The sequence below is a fragment of the Tachypleus tridentatus genome, chromosome 13, assembly GCF_004210375.1.
Source record: "Tachypleus tridentatus isolate NWPU-2018 chromosome 13, ASM421037v1, whole genome shotgun sequence".
Lineage (NCBI taxonomy): Eukaryota > Metazoa > Arthropoda > Merostomata > Xiphosura > Limulidae > Tachypleus > Tachypleus tridentatus.
Window position 1 is genome coordinate 93,364,432 of NC_134837.1, and position 20,301 is coordinate 93,384,732.

Below are 20,301 nucleotides of genomic sequence, written 5' to 3' on the forward strand. Positions count from 1 at the left end.
ATCAGTATTGTGAAAATAACTAAATTTGCTACAGAATTATTTGTATCATTTAAACCCAGTACTTAATGTGAACCTGTCAGTGAGTTTAGTTCTACTTAAGATTTAAGAGGTTGTTATTTACTTATGCTTGGACTTACCTGTGTTACTTGAGGATGACTACAGTAAGTAGTCAAAAGTTTTGTGTACATTTAGTTGCTACGTTTGAATGCTTTTAGTTTTTTAAAATAAATTGTGGTGTTTTATCTTTGAATGATGTGGTTTTATTGGTAAATTATATGAGTTTTCTTTTTCTTTGTTTTGTCATTTAACTATAATCTTTTTTTAAGCTTTTATAATTTTGGTGGTGTTAATATGCAGGTTTGGTTTTTTACTTCGTTAATATGAATTAGTTATTTAAGATTTGAACTCATCTCCTTTATTAATTGATAGTTACAAATATTTTATTAAGAATGCTTTTGCCACCTGGAAATAGATACTTTTAATCCAAGTCTTTTGGTGTACTTTATCATCAAAATTTAAATTGCTTATTTAGGGAGGGAGGTTGTGTTTATGGCTGTTAACACCTCTTTATTGGGTGTGTGAACAAGTATATTTGCTTTCTAAATTATCCTCTTTTTATTTTTAACTAAGATTTCTACAAAATGTTGCTGTTGCCAACTATTAGAAAAAGTTACTTGAAGTTTGTTTTCCCAAAACTTTTAATAAACTATAAATTGACATGAAAAATTCCACAGCTCCTTTCATTTCAGTTCATTAAGATGAGTATTAACTAATTTTCACTAATAAATAGGTTAAATGTCTTGAAGCTGGAGGAAAATGTAGAACAAATTAGAATTATGATGAAATGAATTAGGGATTTCTTCAAGTCAACACATGTAGTAGTAATAGTAGTAATAATGTGTGTGATAAGACCAAGTTGTACCACATTAATTAAAATTTCCATTACCCCCTCCCCAAGGAAAGTGCTTCTTATCTTGCTTATTTTTGTTAACAGTGGTGAAATCTTTACCTATGTACCCTGTACTTACATGAATAACAACAATTCCCAATTAGAGTATAGCAAATCAACTATACTATTTTAACACATTTACTTAAAGATCAACAAATGCATTGTCTTATCAGTTGGGCACTTTCACTACTAAAGATACTTTTGGTTAGAGAACCTTTGTTAATATATTGTTAAATTTCTGGCTTAGATATGTATTTTTATTCATTTTTAAAAATTTCTATTCAAGTGATACATATTGTAAGTATCTTGATCTAACCACTCCAGGAGAGAACTGCTGCAATTCTTAAATATTTAAAAGGAATGGAATTTGTAAATATTTTTCTGTACCATGTAAGACATTTTTTTAACTGTTGATGACTAATCTATGTTTTCAGAAAAAGTTTGGAGATGGCTTGAATGAGTAGTGAAAGACACACTGACAAACATGTACAATGTTTGGACAACCTTAACTCATTATTAGGTGTCTTTCACAACCCATTCAAGTTGTCTTCAAACTTTAATTTCATACAACACGCTTTGGCTTACTGTGTGGATTTCTGCATAAATCTAGAAAGAAATTGTTCAAAGTAGTTTGAATTTCCAAAAATGTAAAACCTTAAATTTTGATTTAACATATTTTGTGCTAAGTTTGATAGTGAGGCCATTTTATATAAATAATAGTCATATGACTTTGTACATACATAGCTCTTATGTAAGCAGATTTAACAAACAGGTTTTAACTTTTTATACATATTAAGTTTCTTTTTCTTTGATACCATTAATCAGATTTCTCGCATATTTATGATCATATCCGTGAAGCTTTCATGTAACCATAACTCTAAACTGGATTCTAGTTTTGCCATTTCATTTTTGTGTCAGTACTAAAAGTTTTTAGCTGTATGCTGAGGAAATTAAACCATTTATATAGTTTTTATTTTATTTTAGAGTTAACTTCACATTCATAGTTGAATAACAGATTACTTTTATTTGAAGATAAAATAATCGAGGACTTTTTCAGTCTTTGTTACCACAATTCTACCTTCAAATTATTTTTTTCTCAGTGGTTTTATAGTAGTATGAAAACCTGATTGGTACCCTTTTATGTTGAATGTTTAATATAAGTAATCTTCAGGGTTTTAATTTATAACATGAAAATGTGAAATGATTAACGAAACGATTTCATTTTCTTAATTGATAAAATTGTCTGCAATTCTGTTATTGTAGTATTTTACACCCAGATGTTTGTTTTAAAAAAAGTTCCATACGAGTGTTGTTTTTATGGTGGTTCGTGGTTTAAAGTTGAAAAGGCAGTTAGTTTTATTTCAAATGTTTTGTTGTATTTTAGGTGTTAAACAAAAGTTTTTAAATATAGTTTCCTTCTATTTCAAGACAAAATTCCCGTAATTATAAACACTTTATTATTTTCCCATTTCATCTTAGTGGTGAAGTGGAGTATATTGGATATACAGTTTTGTAAGTTTATCTGTTCAGGTAAAAGGTTATTTGAAGCCAAGAATACGGGAGGTAATTTTCCCATTTTACGGTATGTGAGCAAAATAAATAATAGTAAGCATACTGGAATAACTTGTACTGTGTTCAGCCTCCAATAAATAAACGTTAAGAAGAAAAGATCTTAACGATGAAACCAGAACGTAATGTTAAGCAGTCAGTGAGTCCAATTATTTTGGTGTAATTATCAAATTTGTTTATTTCAGTTGCTTGTTGAATTCGTAACACGCACATCATTCTCAGTAGCTTTTGATAAACGCGCAACGTTGTTCTACTTCACTCAGCTCACCTCTTCCGAGCTCTATTCTGTTTAAAAGGTTTAGTTTCTCGAAATGACTCATCCTGTTCCTTAATACGGGCAACGTGCGTATTTGAATTAATATCGTGAATATCATTACATCGTTCATCATATCGACGTTGCGCTTTCGAAGATTGTTCATGGTTCAGTCAGTTATGGTAGCTGATTAAAATTGTTATTGGGTTAATCGCAATGAAGTTATCCCATTTGTTGTCCTTCTCATATTATCAAATCTAAATAGTTCATTTTAACATGACTATACACACATACAGTACTGGGAACCATAACTTTAATTACAAATATAAGATTCTTTGATGCGCTCGTACAATGTCTTTTATCCACAATTTTGGATCGACATTGAAAGATGTAACCTTCTGATAATTAAACTTTGAATTAATAATTTAAAACAAATGAAAGTTTGTTGTTTTTCACTACCAAACAGTTCAATATATCTTCAAAGCAGTATATGATTAATACTTATTTTTATATTAACTGAATAAGGAATACAACAGACCAATTTTCTGTCGAAACACTTAGTATCCCCCCCTCCCAAAGCGCTATTATGCCAAGTTATTATTACATTTCTTCGGCCGTCGTTCATGTGTTGCCGAGTTAAACGTTAATAAATTCTGTGATTGTGGTATTTTGTTTTCAGACACGTGCTCAGTGAAGTACTGTAAATATATGACATATATGATGCGTCAGTTGTTTTATTTTTGACACAGGCAGGTCATGGCTGTGTGTAGTCTGAAGTAAAATCTGTTCCCATCGTTTTACTTCGGGGTTGGGGATGTTCCCATACGTGTACGTTTTGTAAATGCATTCTGTACTATTTCTTTCCTTATCAATCTGAGTGTCATCTTGAGAGTCGTGTAATGTGTAGTGTTCACCATCAAGGGTGCCAGTTATTTTAGGAACCTTTAAATTTGCCACAGGACGGATGCAGTCGCTGAAGTTGAGACGCTTTCTGGAATTTTCCTTGTAGGAGGTCTTCAGTCAAGTTTGTCTCGTACATTTAAAATCAAATTATTGAAATATGTTTATCTTTGTCACTTCAACTCGGAGAGTTTACGAGTTATACCTATAAAAACATCTCTATATTTTGAGTTTTAACACAAATTAAAATAGGCCACAAGCTGAACCCAAAGTTTAATCGGCGAGTGAAAATTAATGCAATCTAAATATTTTCATTGGAATCTCATGTTTATTTATTTTTATCCAAAGGATCATTTTAATCTATCTTTCAATACATTTTTATGATAAACATTGAGAATCACAAATTCGGTATTGAATCAGTTTGCCGACGATAAAAGCTTATGTTTTTTACTGACTGAGACCACAATTATGTCTGATTAAAAAAAAAAGTTAATTTGGGTTATTGCCTTTTTCATAAGTTTCAGTAAATTCGTGTCAGCAAGAGACAGTGTAGAACTAGCTGACCTAAGCTACAGCATTAACCTTTGTATTGGTGTTTAATTTATAAGTTAGGTTCAAGTGTCTCAATTAGCAAGATATTCTAATCAAAATCGGATTACTAGGGCTCTGAATGAGCTGTATGTAACAAACGGAAGAAATAAATTAACCCTATGTACGTTATATGTGTGAAACATAATATTTATTATCCTAGTTTGTGTTAAAAGTTAAAATTGATAGTAGATTTATGCAATTTTTATTTAAGGTGTGTGTGTGTATAGCCTAGAAACATAATTGTGGTTTAAAATGGAAGAACTTGTTTTATCAGCCTTTATTTAATTGTGTTTTTAAAATGTTTTACGTTTTAAAGTTAATATTGAAAAGGGCGTATCACTTTTATATTTGTACCTGGTTATATTAGTTTAATTAACTCGTAATTTTGAAACTGAGGCTCTTTATAGATATGGGGAGAACCGATGCGGCAATCAGTCTCTTAACACTGCCAAAGCGCTATTGAATCATAACTAACAGCTGAAAATTGCGTCTTCCATACTTATAATCGCTTGGCCTGTGTGATGAAATTATGTGGTGATGTGCAAAATGTTTGGTTTGTTAGTTACGGAACGCAGATGCCCTTGTTTACTGTGTTACCAATCCTCGTGCATCTGTTTTAAGCTTCGCTCTGTGAAACAGAATTTGGATGTTGACGCTGATTCAACCGAGAGATGAATTCAACATTCGAAACTCGGATACAGACACAGTTTTTGCTTATACGTACCAACTGTCCCGGCATGGCCATGTGGGTTAAGGCGTTCGACTCCCGGTCGCACCAAACATGCTCGTCCTTTCAGCCGTGAGGGCGTTATAATGTAACGGTCACTCCTACTATTCGTTGATAAAAGAGTTGCCCAAGAGTTGGCAGTAATGACTAGCTGCCTTCCCTCTAGTCTTACACTGCTAAATTAGGGACGGCTAGCGCAGATAACCCTCGTGTAGCTTTGCGCGAAATTCAAAACAAACAAACTTACCAACCAGAAACTTTGTAACACTTAATGATACGGATAAGATACAACTCTTCCATTTATTGTGCTTACGAGAAGTGTCACGTACCTGACTGATACATATGAGATTTCTTTTTACTTAAAATATTATGAAGAAATATTGCATCAGAAGTAGATAAAACAAGTTTATTGCAACTGTTTGCAATAGATAAATAGATCTGTGTATAAACACAAAGCCTCAGACTTAATACACACATTTAGGAAGTGAGCAAATTAAACGTGTATGTATGTTAATGTGTGTGTGTATATATAATTACGTGAGTGAAAAACGTGATTGGTTAAATATGAAACGTGTAGCTACTTTTATACAACCAGTGAAACACTCTGAACATGTATAGACTTTTACGTCACATTTAGCTGACACTTTGTGTTTATTTGGTCATGCGTGTAATCTAATGGATTTTGTTTTTCGAACAGGTGCTTAAGTGCCACGTGTTATAACTAGATAATTCACTGCTTTTATCTAAAAAGTCTGAGAAATTACGCCTACAAATTTTGTTTGTATTTATATAAATTCTATTGAAATTGGGCAACTTACGAAAGCTCAAGTGAAGACACTGTTTCGTTTATATTCGGAGAGAAAAATTGCATGTACATTTTTATCTTATGGAAATAATACTGATAGTTGATAATAAAGTTGGAACAGAGATAGGTGTGGCATAAGAACATTTAACTAGTACGTTTACATTACCGTATTATTTCCATTGAAGAAATCTGATGTTGAAATCAGGAAACAAAACTTTTACGCAACTTTTACACAATAGTGTATGTTTATATACTAAAACTTTTGGTACTGTTGACGTAATATTTCAATATCGAGTAGGGTATTCTGTGCCACTAACGCTTAACTGGGACTAACATGCAACAACATAAGTGTGTGCTATTGTATGTCGTGACTCGCAGAATCAACCAAGACAAAGGGTTTAATTTTTGCATTCATATACGTTACGTGTGCATAAACTGTATGCTATTAGCTTAAAAAAAGGGAAAAAAGAAAGGGTATTCCATAAAACAAGGGCAGAGCCCCATAGTTAACTGAAGAACGTTTCATTAGTGTGTATGTGTAGTTTTGCATCCGCTAGTTGAAACATAACTGAATTTGGTTACCGCTTTATATTCAACAGTAACTGTTATTTTTACTATGTTTGTATACCTATATTGTTTTTCCTTAAACACAAATTCAGGTTGATCGAGTCACGTGTATATCTCTATGCATGTGTGTATACATATATAAAATCTGCATTATTCGACAAAACTGTTGTCCAGTTAAACTGTGCAATCGATTTTAATTATTGTAGGTCTTGGATTTTTGTGTTCTGTTTTATGACATTAAGTTCGATTGTTCTGTGGTTAAACTAAGGAAGGGGGGGGGTAAAGCCTTATTAGCTATAGTTCATTAATCTTAACAAATATGTTCAGTATGACGATACCTGTTGAAAACTGAAATTCGAATAATTTTTTATGTATGTGTGTGTATACATAACTTTTAATAGTCTGCAAGCAAACGTTTCTGTTAGACTTGCACAATAGAAGTTATGAATATAAAAGGGAAAACTAAATTTCTTTACGTGTATTATCAAACATTCAATGTAAAAGTTATTTTGACAACTGGAAGTTTCCTTATTGTGCTTTCTTCTTGAGGGTTTGTACAGTTTCACAAGACGTCAATTGTGGAAATAAGACGCAAATTAAAAATCTCCCGTCTTGATTTTTTTGTATGAAGATATTTCCCTTGGTATGTGTTCGACTACTCGGATATCGCTTTCATTATGAATATTTATGCATATTGTACTTTACTGCGTCGGTTATAAGTGTATTTTATGCTTGTCCTATGTGTACGAGGTTAAGCACACATTAAGCTACACGCACTAACAAACCAGCCTGTCTGAGGAACAACGGCCTAGACTACAAAATTAATGTACATGTAGCGAGTGAAGTACACTCATCGTGTAAACCTGTGTTTAAATAGTTTGATCATCTCACAGCTGCTCTTCGCGATCGCGAAACTAAATCACCCCCTCCTGTTATACTGTTCACACAAGTCTACAAACTAGCTAGCGACCTTTTTTGTTGTTCCTGAAATGAAAAATTGCAACAGGATTTTTGTTTAACAAACCATCTGGGTTGTGCTTAAAAGAATGAACTCAGTGAAGCACTTTTTAATAACAGAGGGCATGGGAAGAAACTCGTTGAAAATTTCGAGCTCATCACTTTTGTGAGCAAAAGAAAGCAAGACAATATAATTATTTACTCGTATCTATACTGAAGATAAACATTGATCTCAGGGTATTTGTTTTTAAAGATATAATCGTGAAGTTTATTGTTATCACTACTTCTACGCTTGACTGTACGTGTCATGATTTTTGTTTTATTTTACGAGATTGCCCATGAAGTTACCAGATTATTTCATAATGATGTGTAGAATATAAGAAGACTATTTAGTAGTTTGTATTTTGTTGAAAAGTTGGCACACGCGCGCGCACACACTTGGTAAATACAAACTTGCCAAGTTCACCGACACTCAACTCATTCCAGAACACAAGTGAAGGGTTCTTGATGACGAAGGGTGCTGTTATAAATAAGACGCACGTAACGTCTATAGTAGTGGGTCATCGTTCTCAGTGTGTAAATAAATGTACCCTGAGTAAAGAGAATAAGAACAAAATAGTGCGATCAAAGTCTGTTTTACAACTCCTTCTGTAGTTTACCACATTTTAGAGGGCGCTTTTGTTATCATTCTCCACACTTCTTTTCACCCGTTAAGAAAGATGGTTTACCTTCTCAAAGTGCTCGGAATAATAAAATATTTGTGTTTTGTACTTGGACAAAAATTATGAAGCAAATATATTGAACTATATAGTCGTAATGTTTTCATCAAAGCATTATACCATCTCATGAAAGGGCCTGGCATGGCCTAGCGCGTTAAGGCGTGCGCTTCGTAATCTGAGGGTCGCGGGTTCGCGCCCGAGTCGTGCCAAACATGCTCTCCCTCCCAGCCGTGGGGGCGTTATAATGTTACGTTCAATCCCACTATTCGTTGGTAAAAGAGTAGCCCAAGAGTTGGCGGTGGGTGGTGATGACTAGCTGCCTTCCCTCTAGTCTTACACTGCTAAATAAGGGACGGCTAGCACAGATAGCCCTCGAGTAGCTTTGTGCGAAATTCCAAAAAACAACAACAACAACAATCTCATGAAAGTTGTAAGATAATTTTATTAAATCTGCAAAATTCAGCCCCTCACCTTGCTTCTTTAATGAGTTATGTACTAATTATTTAAAATCCGTTTAAAGGACTAATATCTGAGTTCGTGTGTTTTAATTATATTTGGAGTATCTTTTACACCAATATTCTATAAGATGTGTGTACTCACTGATGAAAAGAAATGGCTGATATATAATATACGTACATTCAACAGTAAGAATAAAGGCACGTGGAACCGTATTGTTTTCGTAAATAAACTTACGAATAAAAAGCAACAAATGCAAATGATAATTAGGCCTTTTTTATAAAAAATACCAATAACTTCAATACTAACAGTTGTCACGAACATTATTCATTGACTGTTACAACTTCTTAATCCATTATTTGGAATGAAAAACAAAATTTCTGTCTCTTCGGTTTTGACTTGTACTGTCACAATGGATGACTGTAGTTCTTGATATTACGCCAGAGAGTTTTAATAATAGTCAAACGTAATTTTTGTGATGTTTCTTTAAATGTTCCAGCATTATACAAATGTTACTATGCTATCAAACTATACCAGAAAGTTTTTTTACAATGTTTGATTAAAAGATAATCTGAGTAAAGTTATGATGTAAGAAAGCATATGCAGTAGGCAGTCTTTAATGAGTTTCTAAGGAAATTCCTCAAAGTTAAATTCAAAAGTAGTACATAAGTACCTAAAAAGTGTTAATAAGGGTATAAAAAATTAATTCACGGATGTAAGGATTTTACACGTTTAATAATGCTAAATTTAATTAATTTACTTTGACCTGACTGTTGTAAATCCACCATTACTCATGAAAAAGTATCTTAAAATTATTATGAAATTGAATCAATTGACCCTTTTTCTAATAAGAGAATTTACATTAAGTTGCAATAATACCATTTAATCTTTAAATGGTTTTTCTTTTATTGATATTGCACACATAAAATTATATCCTGTTACGAACTTATCAACGGATTATGTACTGTACCATACATTCTAGAAGGGTTTTGAAAATAACAAGATTTATGTAATAAACTTTGCAGTAAGGATTTTGAATATTTGTACATACGATGTTCATATAATCTTGTGAGCAAATATCTAGTGTTTCTCAAGTAATAGAAAGTTTTATGGTAAACATTAATGAATCTTGAACTGACTGCAGAATGGTAAAAGGATAAAAAGACCATTGCGGACCAAAACTTTTTAAATGTTTTTCGATACTTTTAGAACAATTAAATGGTAATATTACACTTAAATATCCACTATAAATAATCCTAAACAAGTAAAACAGCCTTGTGCTAATATACAACAAAAGTTATGCGTTTTTACCAGCGAAGAGACGTTATAACGTTTCAAAATGATTTTTAGTATAAAAGAAAAGGGCAACGTTTCAATGTTTAATTGTTAACAAAAGATATATACACATGATTATCTTTTTATTGACTATCCGATATCACACTCGAGAGATAATCGAACATGAAATATTTATTTATAAGTATATTTTTGACATTGGTAAGATTAGTTACATATAAATAATCATCGGAATTTATAACCTTTTAAGTTATGATACGGAAGACCACTCATACGAATTGCTAACATCCCCTACATTAATTTTTATTCAAATCGGACATCAGAAGATACCTCGTGCGACTTGAAACGCAAATACCACCGAAACTGGTAAATGAACATTTTATAGAAATAGCTTCATATTTTAACAGTTTGTCATTTAACTTCATTATTGAGAAATGCGAACATAAATTATTGAATATGTTTAAAGGCAAAACATTGATAAGGTCTTACGATTACCGTCGACCGTTTCTCTGAAGTGGTTATTTCTAGGGGTCTTATCAGTTCAGAAGATGTGACGTCTTCCAGGAGCATGTCGTGCGAGTTTGAATTTGTAGGCCACTGTATTCTTCAGCGTGGGCCGACCAGCTTTGTACGTTGTAAACAATCGTTATCATCTGTCAGGCTGAAATTAGGTAGAGCTGCTTTAGCATTTGGCAACACAGAGTTGTACATGGTCTCTCTTATATATGAGAATAATGGTATTCCGTAGGTTGTAGTTGTCGGTATGACAAACAATACTTATTCTGTCTTCCTCTCTTAGACCACATTTAGATTGTTATATGCTATCTATATGGAAGTCAGGTTTGTTTTGGTTTCAAGTTTCCTAAAATAACTTTTATCACGCTGTAGAATGAAGCGCTGGGTCTGGGTCTTTTAAAATATTTAGTTTGACCATCAGGTTTACAGCCTCTCAGTGGTTCAGCGATAAGCCTGAAGATTTATAATGCTAAAACCGGGTTTCGAACCCGTGGAAGGCACATCAGAGATAGCCCACTTTGTAGCTTTGTGCCTAACAACTTTAACAAACGATTACACTTGTGTGCTGTGCCACTGTAGACGAGCTGTTATGTTTCTTTATTTTATGCAATGTACCTTACTTGACTTTCGGTTTACAAACTGGCCTTGAGACGGCTCTTTCTAACCGGATGTGTACTGAGTGTCCTATTGTACTATTGGTGTGGATGCTGGTTCAGTCCTTGTGGTAATATCCAGCGATTACAGATAGCCAGAATTGGCTGATGATGATTGCCTACTTGTAGGGTGGTGCGTCATCTGCTTTGTTCGGGTGTCTTGAAAGCTGTTCCAAATTCTTTTAACGATACTTTGAGACACTCGTAGTCAATTCGTAACAGCTCGCCGTGATTAGCTGGCTTTCCACATACGTCAACAATCCAAATGTCTTTAGTTAAATATAATTATTTTCAAAGTAACAACTGAGTTAATGCCGTGTTAGACAACTGGCTAAACAACCAGTCATCTGCGTGTCAGATCACATAATTGACCTTAAGATGCCATGTTTATTTAACAACGAAATGAAGGTAGTTGGCATTGTTTTGTAACATTGGTTTTGCCTTTTCACAGCTGTAATATTAGGAGGTTGTTACCCTTACATTTTGTAATACAGTGATATGTTATCTTTCGTTGAGAAACTAAATATAAATGCTAGTTTTAGATTTGTGCTTGTAAAACATGAAGTACCAACGCCATTATCATAGAAAAAAACATAAAAGCGTGAGCCAAAATGTCATCATATCAATGTTAATTTTTCTAATATTCTTGGAATTAGTTATCGCTCAGCTTATGCTCAACATAAACTCTAGAACAATGGTTCCCCCTTTGGTTTTTTCTCTGACGACACCCTAACCCGGTTACCTTGATTTACGTGACACCTTTACTTCTACATGCAGTACTTGTTGTTTTGTAAAGTTTACATATTCTTAACTGTTCTTCCTCTGGTGAAATTCACACGACACTTTCAGCAACGTGTCGCGACACAGTTTGGAAACGACTGCTCTCGGAAAACTACCAGTTCAGGGGAATTCGAAATCATCTCTTTCTGCAGTTTTAAACTACAAAAAAGTGGCATTTTTTATACGAATTTAACAAGCTCGCTAATCTTGTTAGCTTGAAATTAAACGATTTTATTTTCTGTGAAAACCGTACATAAGCGGAAATTCTAGATATCTAAGTAGTAATATATAATGTTTAAGCTACATATTTTTTCATTTCAAGTTGCTATCTGAATGATATGCCAGATGTCATTAGAGAAGAGTTTTAAGTTCAGATACTTGTTTGAAAGATGAAGTTTAATATAGAGAAGCTGACCGAATGAAAGTTTAATCTTAATCTCATTCATGTCTAATTTTGTGACACGGAGGTTTGCGCTCGTGATCAGCGTGTCCGGACAGAGAACACGAGGGCTCGTGCCCCTTTTGTTGCGAAAAAAGATATGCCTTACAAAAGTGACGACCAAACCCCAGTATTTGTTCAAATAAAACTGATTCCATGAGTTTGTGGTGAATGCTGTTGAGTCAAATTACTTGCATGTAGTGTGTTCGTAATTAAGCGTAGGTATATGCGCAGATAGAAACCTTGTGTGTAAATGTTCGCGAAAATTCGTAACGAGCAAATGTTTTATTTACATACTTAAAGTTTTAAAATAATTTGAAATTTCTCATGTATGTATTTTATTAAGTGATATCTTTTAAGGTGTATAAATAAATGTATATAATATCGACAACTTGGTTCAATGAAATAATAAGTATAAGAATATATTTTGTATACGTAATAAAAGTATTCTTTTAAATTATTGAATACCTTTATTTAATTCTTAAGCCTAAAGTTTTGAAAATTTATAAAGTTTGGTTACCATTTTGTTCAATAAATTTGAGTGCAGTTTTTAATTAAAAGAGTAAGAGGAAACAATGGTGCGATTATTTCAAGAAAAAATGTTTTTTCTTTGTGCTCGACAATTTACATTGACCCTTGTTTTCCTTAATTATTATGATCTGCATCGTTCCTATGTATAACGAAACATATGTTTGATATTTTTGAAAATGTGCTTTTCAAAGCGTTATATTAAAAACAGTAAATTCTGGATGGCTGTGCTCATGTGAAAGAATAAGTCTGTGTTGTTCACTTTCAATATAAGTATTTGCCCTAATGTTATTTAAGTGGTAATTTGTTGTCAGAATAATTATACAGAAAATATTCAAGTTGTAAACATGCTTAGTTGTCGTTTTTGTTTTTTTCAGGGTCGTCATACTAAAACTGGCCAGTTAGCTGCTATTAAAATCATGGATGTTAACGAGGTAAGACTTAAAAAAAAATCATTCTAAATTTCACAGAAGTCAATAAAGAACGTTGTGCAGGTGCACGTGACTCATCCCCACCTTCTCCCTCCGGCGAGCCGCGATTGGCAAATAAAATATCAACATCAAAGCCAGTACCACACTTAGATTTGTTCGTGAAGCCACAAATATATTAATAAAAAATATCGTCCCTCGGAGGGACAACGGTAAGTTTACGGACTTACAATGCCAAAGTCTGGGGTTCAATTTCACGTGGTGGACATAGCCCAATGTGGCTTTGATCTAAAATAAACAAACAATATAGTTTGACGAAAACGAAATATGCATGTGTATAGCGCAGCTTTGGCCTGTAACCAAACTGTTTTTTTACAGTTGAAATGCATGTTAATGCCACCATTCTATGACTATTATAGAATATATGTAAAGTAAAATATATTCACGTAATCCCTCGACATTTCTGCGCAGCTGCTCTACATGTAATTATGAAATTCTCTTCATATCGGAAGTTCATGTGTTAATTATATGTTTAAAGGTAAAGGTTATATACCGGAATGATTATCTTCTAGAAGCTTGTACCAGGTTACCCCTGTGTCTGTCAGCTCTTTGGAGAAGGACAAGTCCGTCTCAAGTGTACGAGTTAAGGGTCACATCTCTCTTGTAGTTGGTATTTGGAATACTTGTTTGCAGATAATGAAGAGATTACGAGATATCGTACTTTGATCTTTGACCAACTTTAAAGTGCGATGTATCATTACTTCACTGTCATTGCTCATAGCCAGTATAAGCCTGTTAACCATCAAAATACGTTACGTTGTTTTTGAATAAACATTTATGTTTCTTTGCATGGCTGGGTGTGCTAACCCCCACCCTTCTTGCTGTGCGTTCTCAAATTTTCCTGGCTTATTGGCTTTGAATCTGCGTTTTTCAGATATTTTGACTTATCTGCTAGTCAGTATTAAGTACCACAAACTAGTTAAAAATAACATTCAGGTTTGAGTACTAGCTTTCTAATTTGAGTTATCGTAACGCAACTAAAAATTTTAACCGTATAATTTCTCAAAAATACTCCATGAACTAGTTTGTTAAATTGGAATTTTAGTTAGTTTCACTTGCTGTAGTAATGTTGTTTAGCTGATAACCATCTTTGAGGACCCATATTTGTATTTCAAAATATATTTACAAATGTTTTCTTTCTAATTTGCACTCTTAAATTTCTTCCATTCTTTAGACGACACTATTTTTTGGGGGGGGGGACAACATTTGTCTAGCTTTGATAGGATCAAAACTCTGAATTATCACTGCATAGAGCAGATGCAGAGCAAACTACGAGAGATGAATTTTGATAAGGAAACAAGTGACCACCTTTGAGTATTCTGAAGGTTTTCCTACTTGAGAGGAAACGATAACAAAAAACACATTTACGATGAATTTCGCAGATTGTTCTCTCAGTGTTGCCTCCTAGTGGCACAGTGGTGTGTCTGAGTACTTAAACTGCTAGAAACCGGGTTTCGATACCCGTGGTGGACAGAGCACAGATAGCCTTTTGTAGCTTTATGCGTAACAAACTCTTAAGTGTTCTGTATCCATGTTTATTATAGAATAACAAGTAGTTTAAAGTTTTAGAGGTAAAAGAAGTTCAATAGAGATTGTCTGGTGTGTTACTTTGTGTCTTTCTAAAACGTTAATGTTAAGAACTACAGTTATAATCAAAAGTGTGAAAAAGGTAACAACAATATGGATTAAAGTTTGGTTCTGGCATAATTGTTTATGTATTTTCGCTTCGCTGTTTTGTTTTTATTTTTTGTCTTAGAACAATGAAAAACATTTCAGCTAAGTAACTCCTTCACTTATGAATATGCATTAAACTACATTTTTCTTATACATGACTGATTGATATTTTGTGTATTAGGTGCATAGGTATACAATAGTAACAGATGCTCAGCATCGCATATAAATAAGGTTGGGCGTGGCCTTTACTGGTAAATGTGTCGCGCTGCGGACTGAGATTTCATTAATACGATATGTACCAAATTATCTGGTGTTATTGACTTACTATTAAAAAACGTTCTTGAATGAAATTAATATAAATATTTGGAATATGCGTACAGTGACCAAAAAAGGTAAACATTTGTCTGCATATTAATATTACAATTTTTATTCAAGTGGCATAATTTTATTTTCAATCGCAATGTACAAAATAAGAAAAATGTGCTTACAGTTTAGCAAAGACTAAGGTAGGTTGTCAAGACCCTCTTCTTCACCTAACACCATGTCGTAAAACAGGCCTTAGAAATAGTCATCCAGTTTAGTCGAACACGCTTTAAAATTACTCGTTTCGTTTAGTTGTGTGTATCTCCGTTGACAGTAAAAGTAAGGGTTCAGCTGAAGGGTTCATTACTGATACCTAGTAATTACAAAAAAGTTTATTCTCAAAGAATAAAATGTATTTCATTTTGGTGTGAAGACATTTTGTTAAGCCTTGTACAGAGTATCGATTCTGATAAAACGAGTATCTGAGTCATTTTTGGTACGTGTATTATTTAGTATAAACGGAAATAAGTATTCTTTGGAGTTAAGACTACTTTGGAATTTTCTTGTTAATTTCCTCAATTTTAACCATATAAATCCTGTATGAGGCCTGAGATCAGAGCGAAGCAGGAACTTCTTAATCAATAGAATTCTAGGAAAAGTTTTTCGCTAATACAAAATTCACAACAATACGGATACAGAAACTCGTTTTCATACTAGTTCATTAATAACTGAAGATTAAAATTGTATGTTTTTCCTGAGGAAAATTAAAATCCATTTAGAAAGTTTTGACTTATGGTTCAATTGGAATTGTAAACTAATTTATAGTTTGTTATTTTGTTGTTTTTAACAGCAAACATAGCTTTTTTCATAATTATATTGTGAGTCGTGTGTGTGTCTTAGGTTATGTTACCATAATGTAGCTATTCAGTGGACAGAGGAGTGTAATACTAATTCAGAATTTGGTATAGCATTATTGAGATTACATTTTGTGGGAAATTTCTTCCTGCATTTTCTTATACGTTTGTTTTCCCTGTTTCTTAGAATTATGAAGCCTTTGTGTATTGAACAAGTTGTGTGTGTATGAAGTAATACTTTGTTAGATGTACTTTTGTTTCCTTTCAGTTTATCATTATAAAGACTTTGCTATAACTGCAAATTCAGTGTCATGCTGCAGTGGCTCATCTGTAAGGCTGAGGGTTTACACTGCAAGAAACAGTTTCGATACTCGTGGTGGGTACAGCACAGATGGCCCAGCGTGGCTTTGTGCTTAACAATAAATAAACACACCAGTTCAATGAATTGTAATTATACACATATACTTATTAAACCTTTTAAATAAGTCAAATAAGTGCATGTGTCAATATTATGTTTAAAACATTAGGGAACTTTATTATTTGTATTGTTATTTATTACCCCATTTTGCAGAATATTACTCGCCAAATGCTGTATCGTATTTCTAACCTGAATTCTAAACCTAAAAATGACTGAATTACTGCAGAAATATACCCTATCAAAAAAGAGCTGTAATGAAGGGTAGATTTTAATATACGAAGATTCGTAACAAATAACCAAAGGAAGGCTAGAAACATCGCAAATACTAATTTGCACAATTTACTAATGACGTAACCCCAGCTGCTACTTTGTTTGATTAAAACTTTTTCTTTTACAGTCAAACCGTACAAATGGAATGAAATATTCTCATATGGCTTAACGCTGCGTCATATAAAACATTAAGAATTTTCGTATATTTAAATAAAAATTAAAGAATACAAATTATTTATGTACACATAGTAACGTTAACAGCCACCCCCCCTTCAGTGGCACAGCGGCATGTCTGCGGACTCACACCGCTAGAAACCGTGTTTTGATACCCGTGGTGGTCAGATTACATATAGCCCTTTGTGTAGCTTTGTGCTTAATTCCAAATAATCAATCAACTTTGACCCATAGTTACAAAATAGCGCTATTATTAGTAACATTTTAAACAGTGGTTATTAATTACATGCAAATCTTGTGGAGGGGAAGGGGGTGTAGTTACACAGGTTCTCAGTTTTAAAAATCAAAGCAATTAGTGCTAACATATATCGTTTCATAGTGTAGTGCAATACTTATTTGACGTTTCGTGCACTAGACATTCAACAGATTTGATTTAAATAACTCAATCATACCCCCCATCATACTTCACCATAAAGGTCTTTTATATGCAAAAACGGCTCGTTTGGGTTGAGAAAATATTTTACATGGAAGAGCGAACAACGTTTCGATCTTCTTCGGTCATCGTCAGGTTCACAAAGAAAGAGGTAACTGACCGGAAGCTGAGTGTCGGAATGTAGAGGGCGGTATTAGATGTTTGAATATACAATTTTATTTATTTTATTATATTAATATAGGTATAAAGGCGTTCCTTTATATTGGTTTATTTTGGGTTTAAGTTGTTGTATAAATAAGGCTTCTTTAATTTTGCGTTTGTTTATGTTTGTTTCTTTTATTTAGTATTTGAGTGTTTTCTATGGTTATGTTGTGTTTATTTGACTTGCAGTGTTCGAAAACGTGTGAAGGTGACTTTTTATGTTCATTGAAACATGTGGTCAGCTTCCGGTCAGTTACCAGTTTAGTTTTGTGATTAGTAGTCATCTTGGATATTCAGTTTAGTTTTGTGATTAGCAGACTTCTTGGATATTCAGTTTAGTTTTGTGATTAGTAGACTTCTTGGTTAGTTATAAAAAGTAGTTGCAGCTGTTGAATATATTCTGTATTATAAAAAAAATACCTTTATAAGGTTCATATGTTATCAAGTGTTTATAAAGGCGTGTAGGGTTTGTATTTAGGAGACATTTTACCAATTAAAATGATACAAGTAATCAAGCAAAATGGGGAAAATATGACATTAAAAACAGCTCCGATATTGACGTCAGCGGTAATGGTAATAATAATAATAAGCGCCGACTCGCACTGTGCTACAACATTCTGTTGATTTGTACGTAAATGTTGTATATTCACACTGCAATATTACTAGCGTTGTTAACCCTGTTTTGCATTGTTACTGATACTCTGTTTACTTGTGTCATCATTATACACCCTTGTGCAAATTAATTGAAACAAATGGTCATTTTACAATATTTTCAGCATGGCGGCCGGTGTAGGTTCGCTGGACCCTCTGATTTCCTTTAATAGTCATTTTTTCACACAGACGGCGTCATTAGCTGTGTTTTGCAGTACGGTCGATTTAATTTTGGGATATATGACCTAATTTTGAGGAATATTACGTCATTCGAAATTGCGTTAGAAGGGCAAGGAGACCAGTCTTAAAACTTCTTACCAACTCAATGAAGAAAAAATGGTATTAATGGGGTCCGAAATCCAAGAACTTGACGCAAGAACAATGGAGGAAGGTGTTATTCAGTGACGAGACTAATTCTTTCGTACAGGGTCAAAGAAGTCTGCATGTTCGCAGATCTCCAGGTGAGAAACTTCGAGAATCTCACATCAATCAGTTCGTAAAACATCCCATGAATATGATGTTTTGGGGCTTTTTCATCTACTACGGCGTTGGAGGCTTACATATTGTAGAAGTTATGATGCGAGGACCACAGTACATCGACGTTTTGCAGAGAAGAGTCGTTCCAAAATTGAAAAAGAGATTTCCAAATGGATTTGGCATTTTTCAGCAAGATCTGGTTCCGTGCTACACATCGAAACTTGTGAAGAATTTTATGACTACAACGCGAATAAAGGTGCTGGACTGGCATGGAAACTCTCCAGACTTATATCCTATTGAAAATCTTTGGGCGATTTGTAAAGAAAGACTTCTGGGAAAAGACTACTACGAATGTTAAGCTAATTGATGCCATAATTGAGGTGTGGTACCGCGATCCAAAAATTAGTAAAGATTGGAGTCAACTCGTGGACTCGATACCAAAGCGGATTAATGATCTTCTGAAAAATATCATGTATTAATTTGTGAGTAGTTTTTGGTTTATCAGAAATAAAACGCAAAAAATTGAAAAAAATCGTAATATTCCGTCTTGTTTCAATTAATTTGGACAAAGGTGAAGGACACCGTTATTGTATTTTAGTGTACAAGAAAGTCACGATTTGAAAGTCTATATTGTTTTAAATGTATAGAAGTTATTTTATTCATTATGTGATTATTAACCTCACATATGTCTCTTGTAGTATATTATTGCGATAATAATTTGTGTTTGGGTATCTTGAATTTCCTTTCCCTGTTACTTTATTTCTCGTCATCGATTATCCTTCACAGAAATAAGTACAGTGTTGTTTTTTTCGTTTTTTATTTTCTGTAAGAAGCACTGTTTTGATAATTTCGTGATTTGTTTTTCTCACTCGAATGTGTCATAAAGTAATGACCTTAAATACAGACTTTTCACCGACATTTCATTTTTAAAATTGGACCTTTCGGTTTTTTTTTGTTTATTTTCTCATCAGATATTATGAACACGTGGAATAACATTCGATATTAAATGTAAAAGCTTTTCTCCTAATAAAGGTAGTGCAAATGGTATTCTCACAGTCCCGCCATTTAAAGACCAAAGCACGTGCTTTCATTACTTACATAAAAGGACATTCAAAGTCATAGAATAATAACTGAGTGAACCACGCGTAATTAAGATACTGTTGTTCAAAAATAAAGATTAACTTCTCAAGGAACTTAACTTTTTTTTTATATTTACGCACCGACGATAAATCACTTGATTCAGCAAAGTCCATAAACTTCGTCAATTTAAACTCGTCGACTGATGCATTTCCCCAAGATAAATTTATCATATAACCGTGTGAAACTTTAAAAGAAATCCAGGTTAAAGTATAACATGTATGATACTAAAAGGTTTTAAACGTCTCTCAGAGACGTATACATATAACCAGGATGTGGTCGTCTTCAGTTCCGGAGAATCTGACTTGGTTTATCGCTTATGCAGCAGCCGTTGTGATTAATAATACCTTGTTATCAACGGTTCGTGTTTCGTATAATCCATACACTATATTTAAAAATAACTGAAAGCAGCGGGTAAAAAAAAGAAATGCAGTTGCTAAAATAATTTATAACATATTACATGAAAATGTATTCACCCTTCACCCTAATAATAGCTTTTTAATAAATTCTATCACGAAT

General features: G+C 33.3%; 1 protein-coding gene across 4 annotated transcripts in view; it reads left to right on the plus strand.

Moving 5' to 3' along the window:
- The window catches only part of LOC143238476 (serine/threonine-protein kinase mig-15-like), a 145,969-nt gene that overhangs the window by 22,826 nt on the left and 102,842 nt on the right, over nucleotides 1-20,301 (plus strand). For 3 of the 4 annotated variants that reach the window (XM_076478744.1, XM_076478746.1, XM_076478747.1), the window contains one exon: nucleotides 13,080-13,136. The exons of the other annotated variant lie outside the window; for it this stretch is intronic. In XM_076478744.1, coding sequence (XP_076334859.1) covers nucleotides 13,080-13,136 — 57 coding nt within the window. The remainder of the gene's footprint in view (nucleotides 1-13,079; nucleotides 13,137-20,301) is intronic. 4 annotated transcript variants of the gene reach the window in all.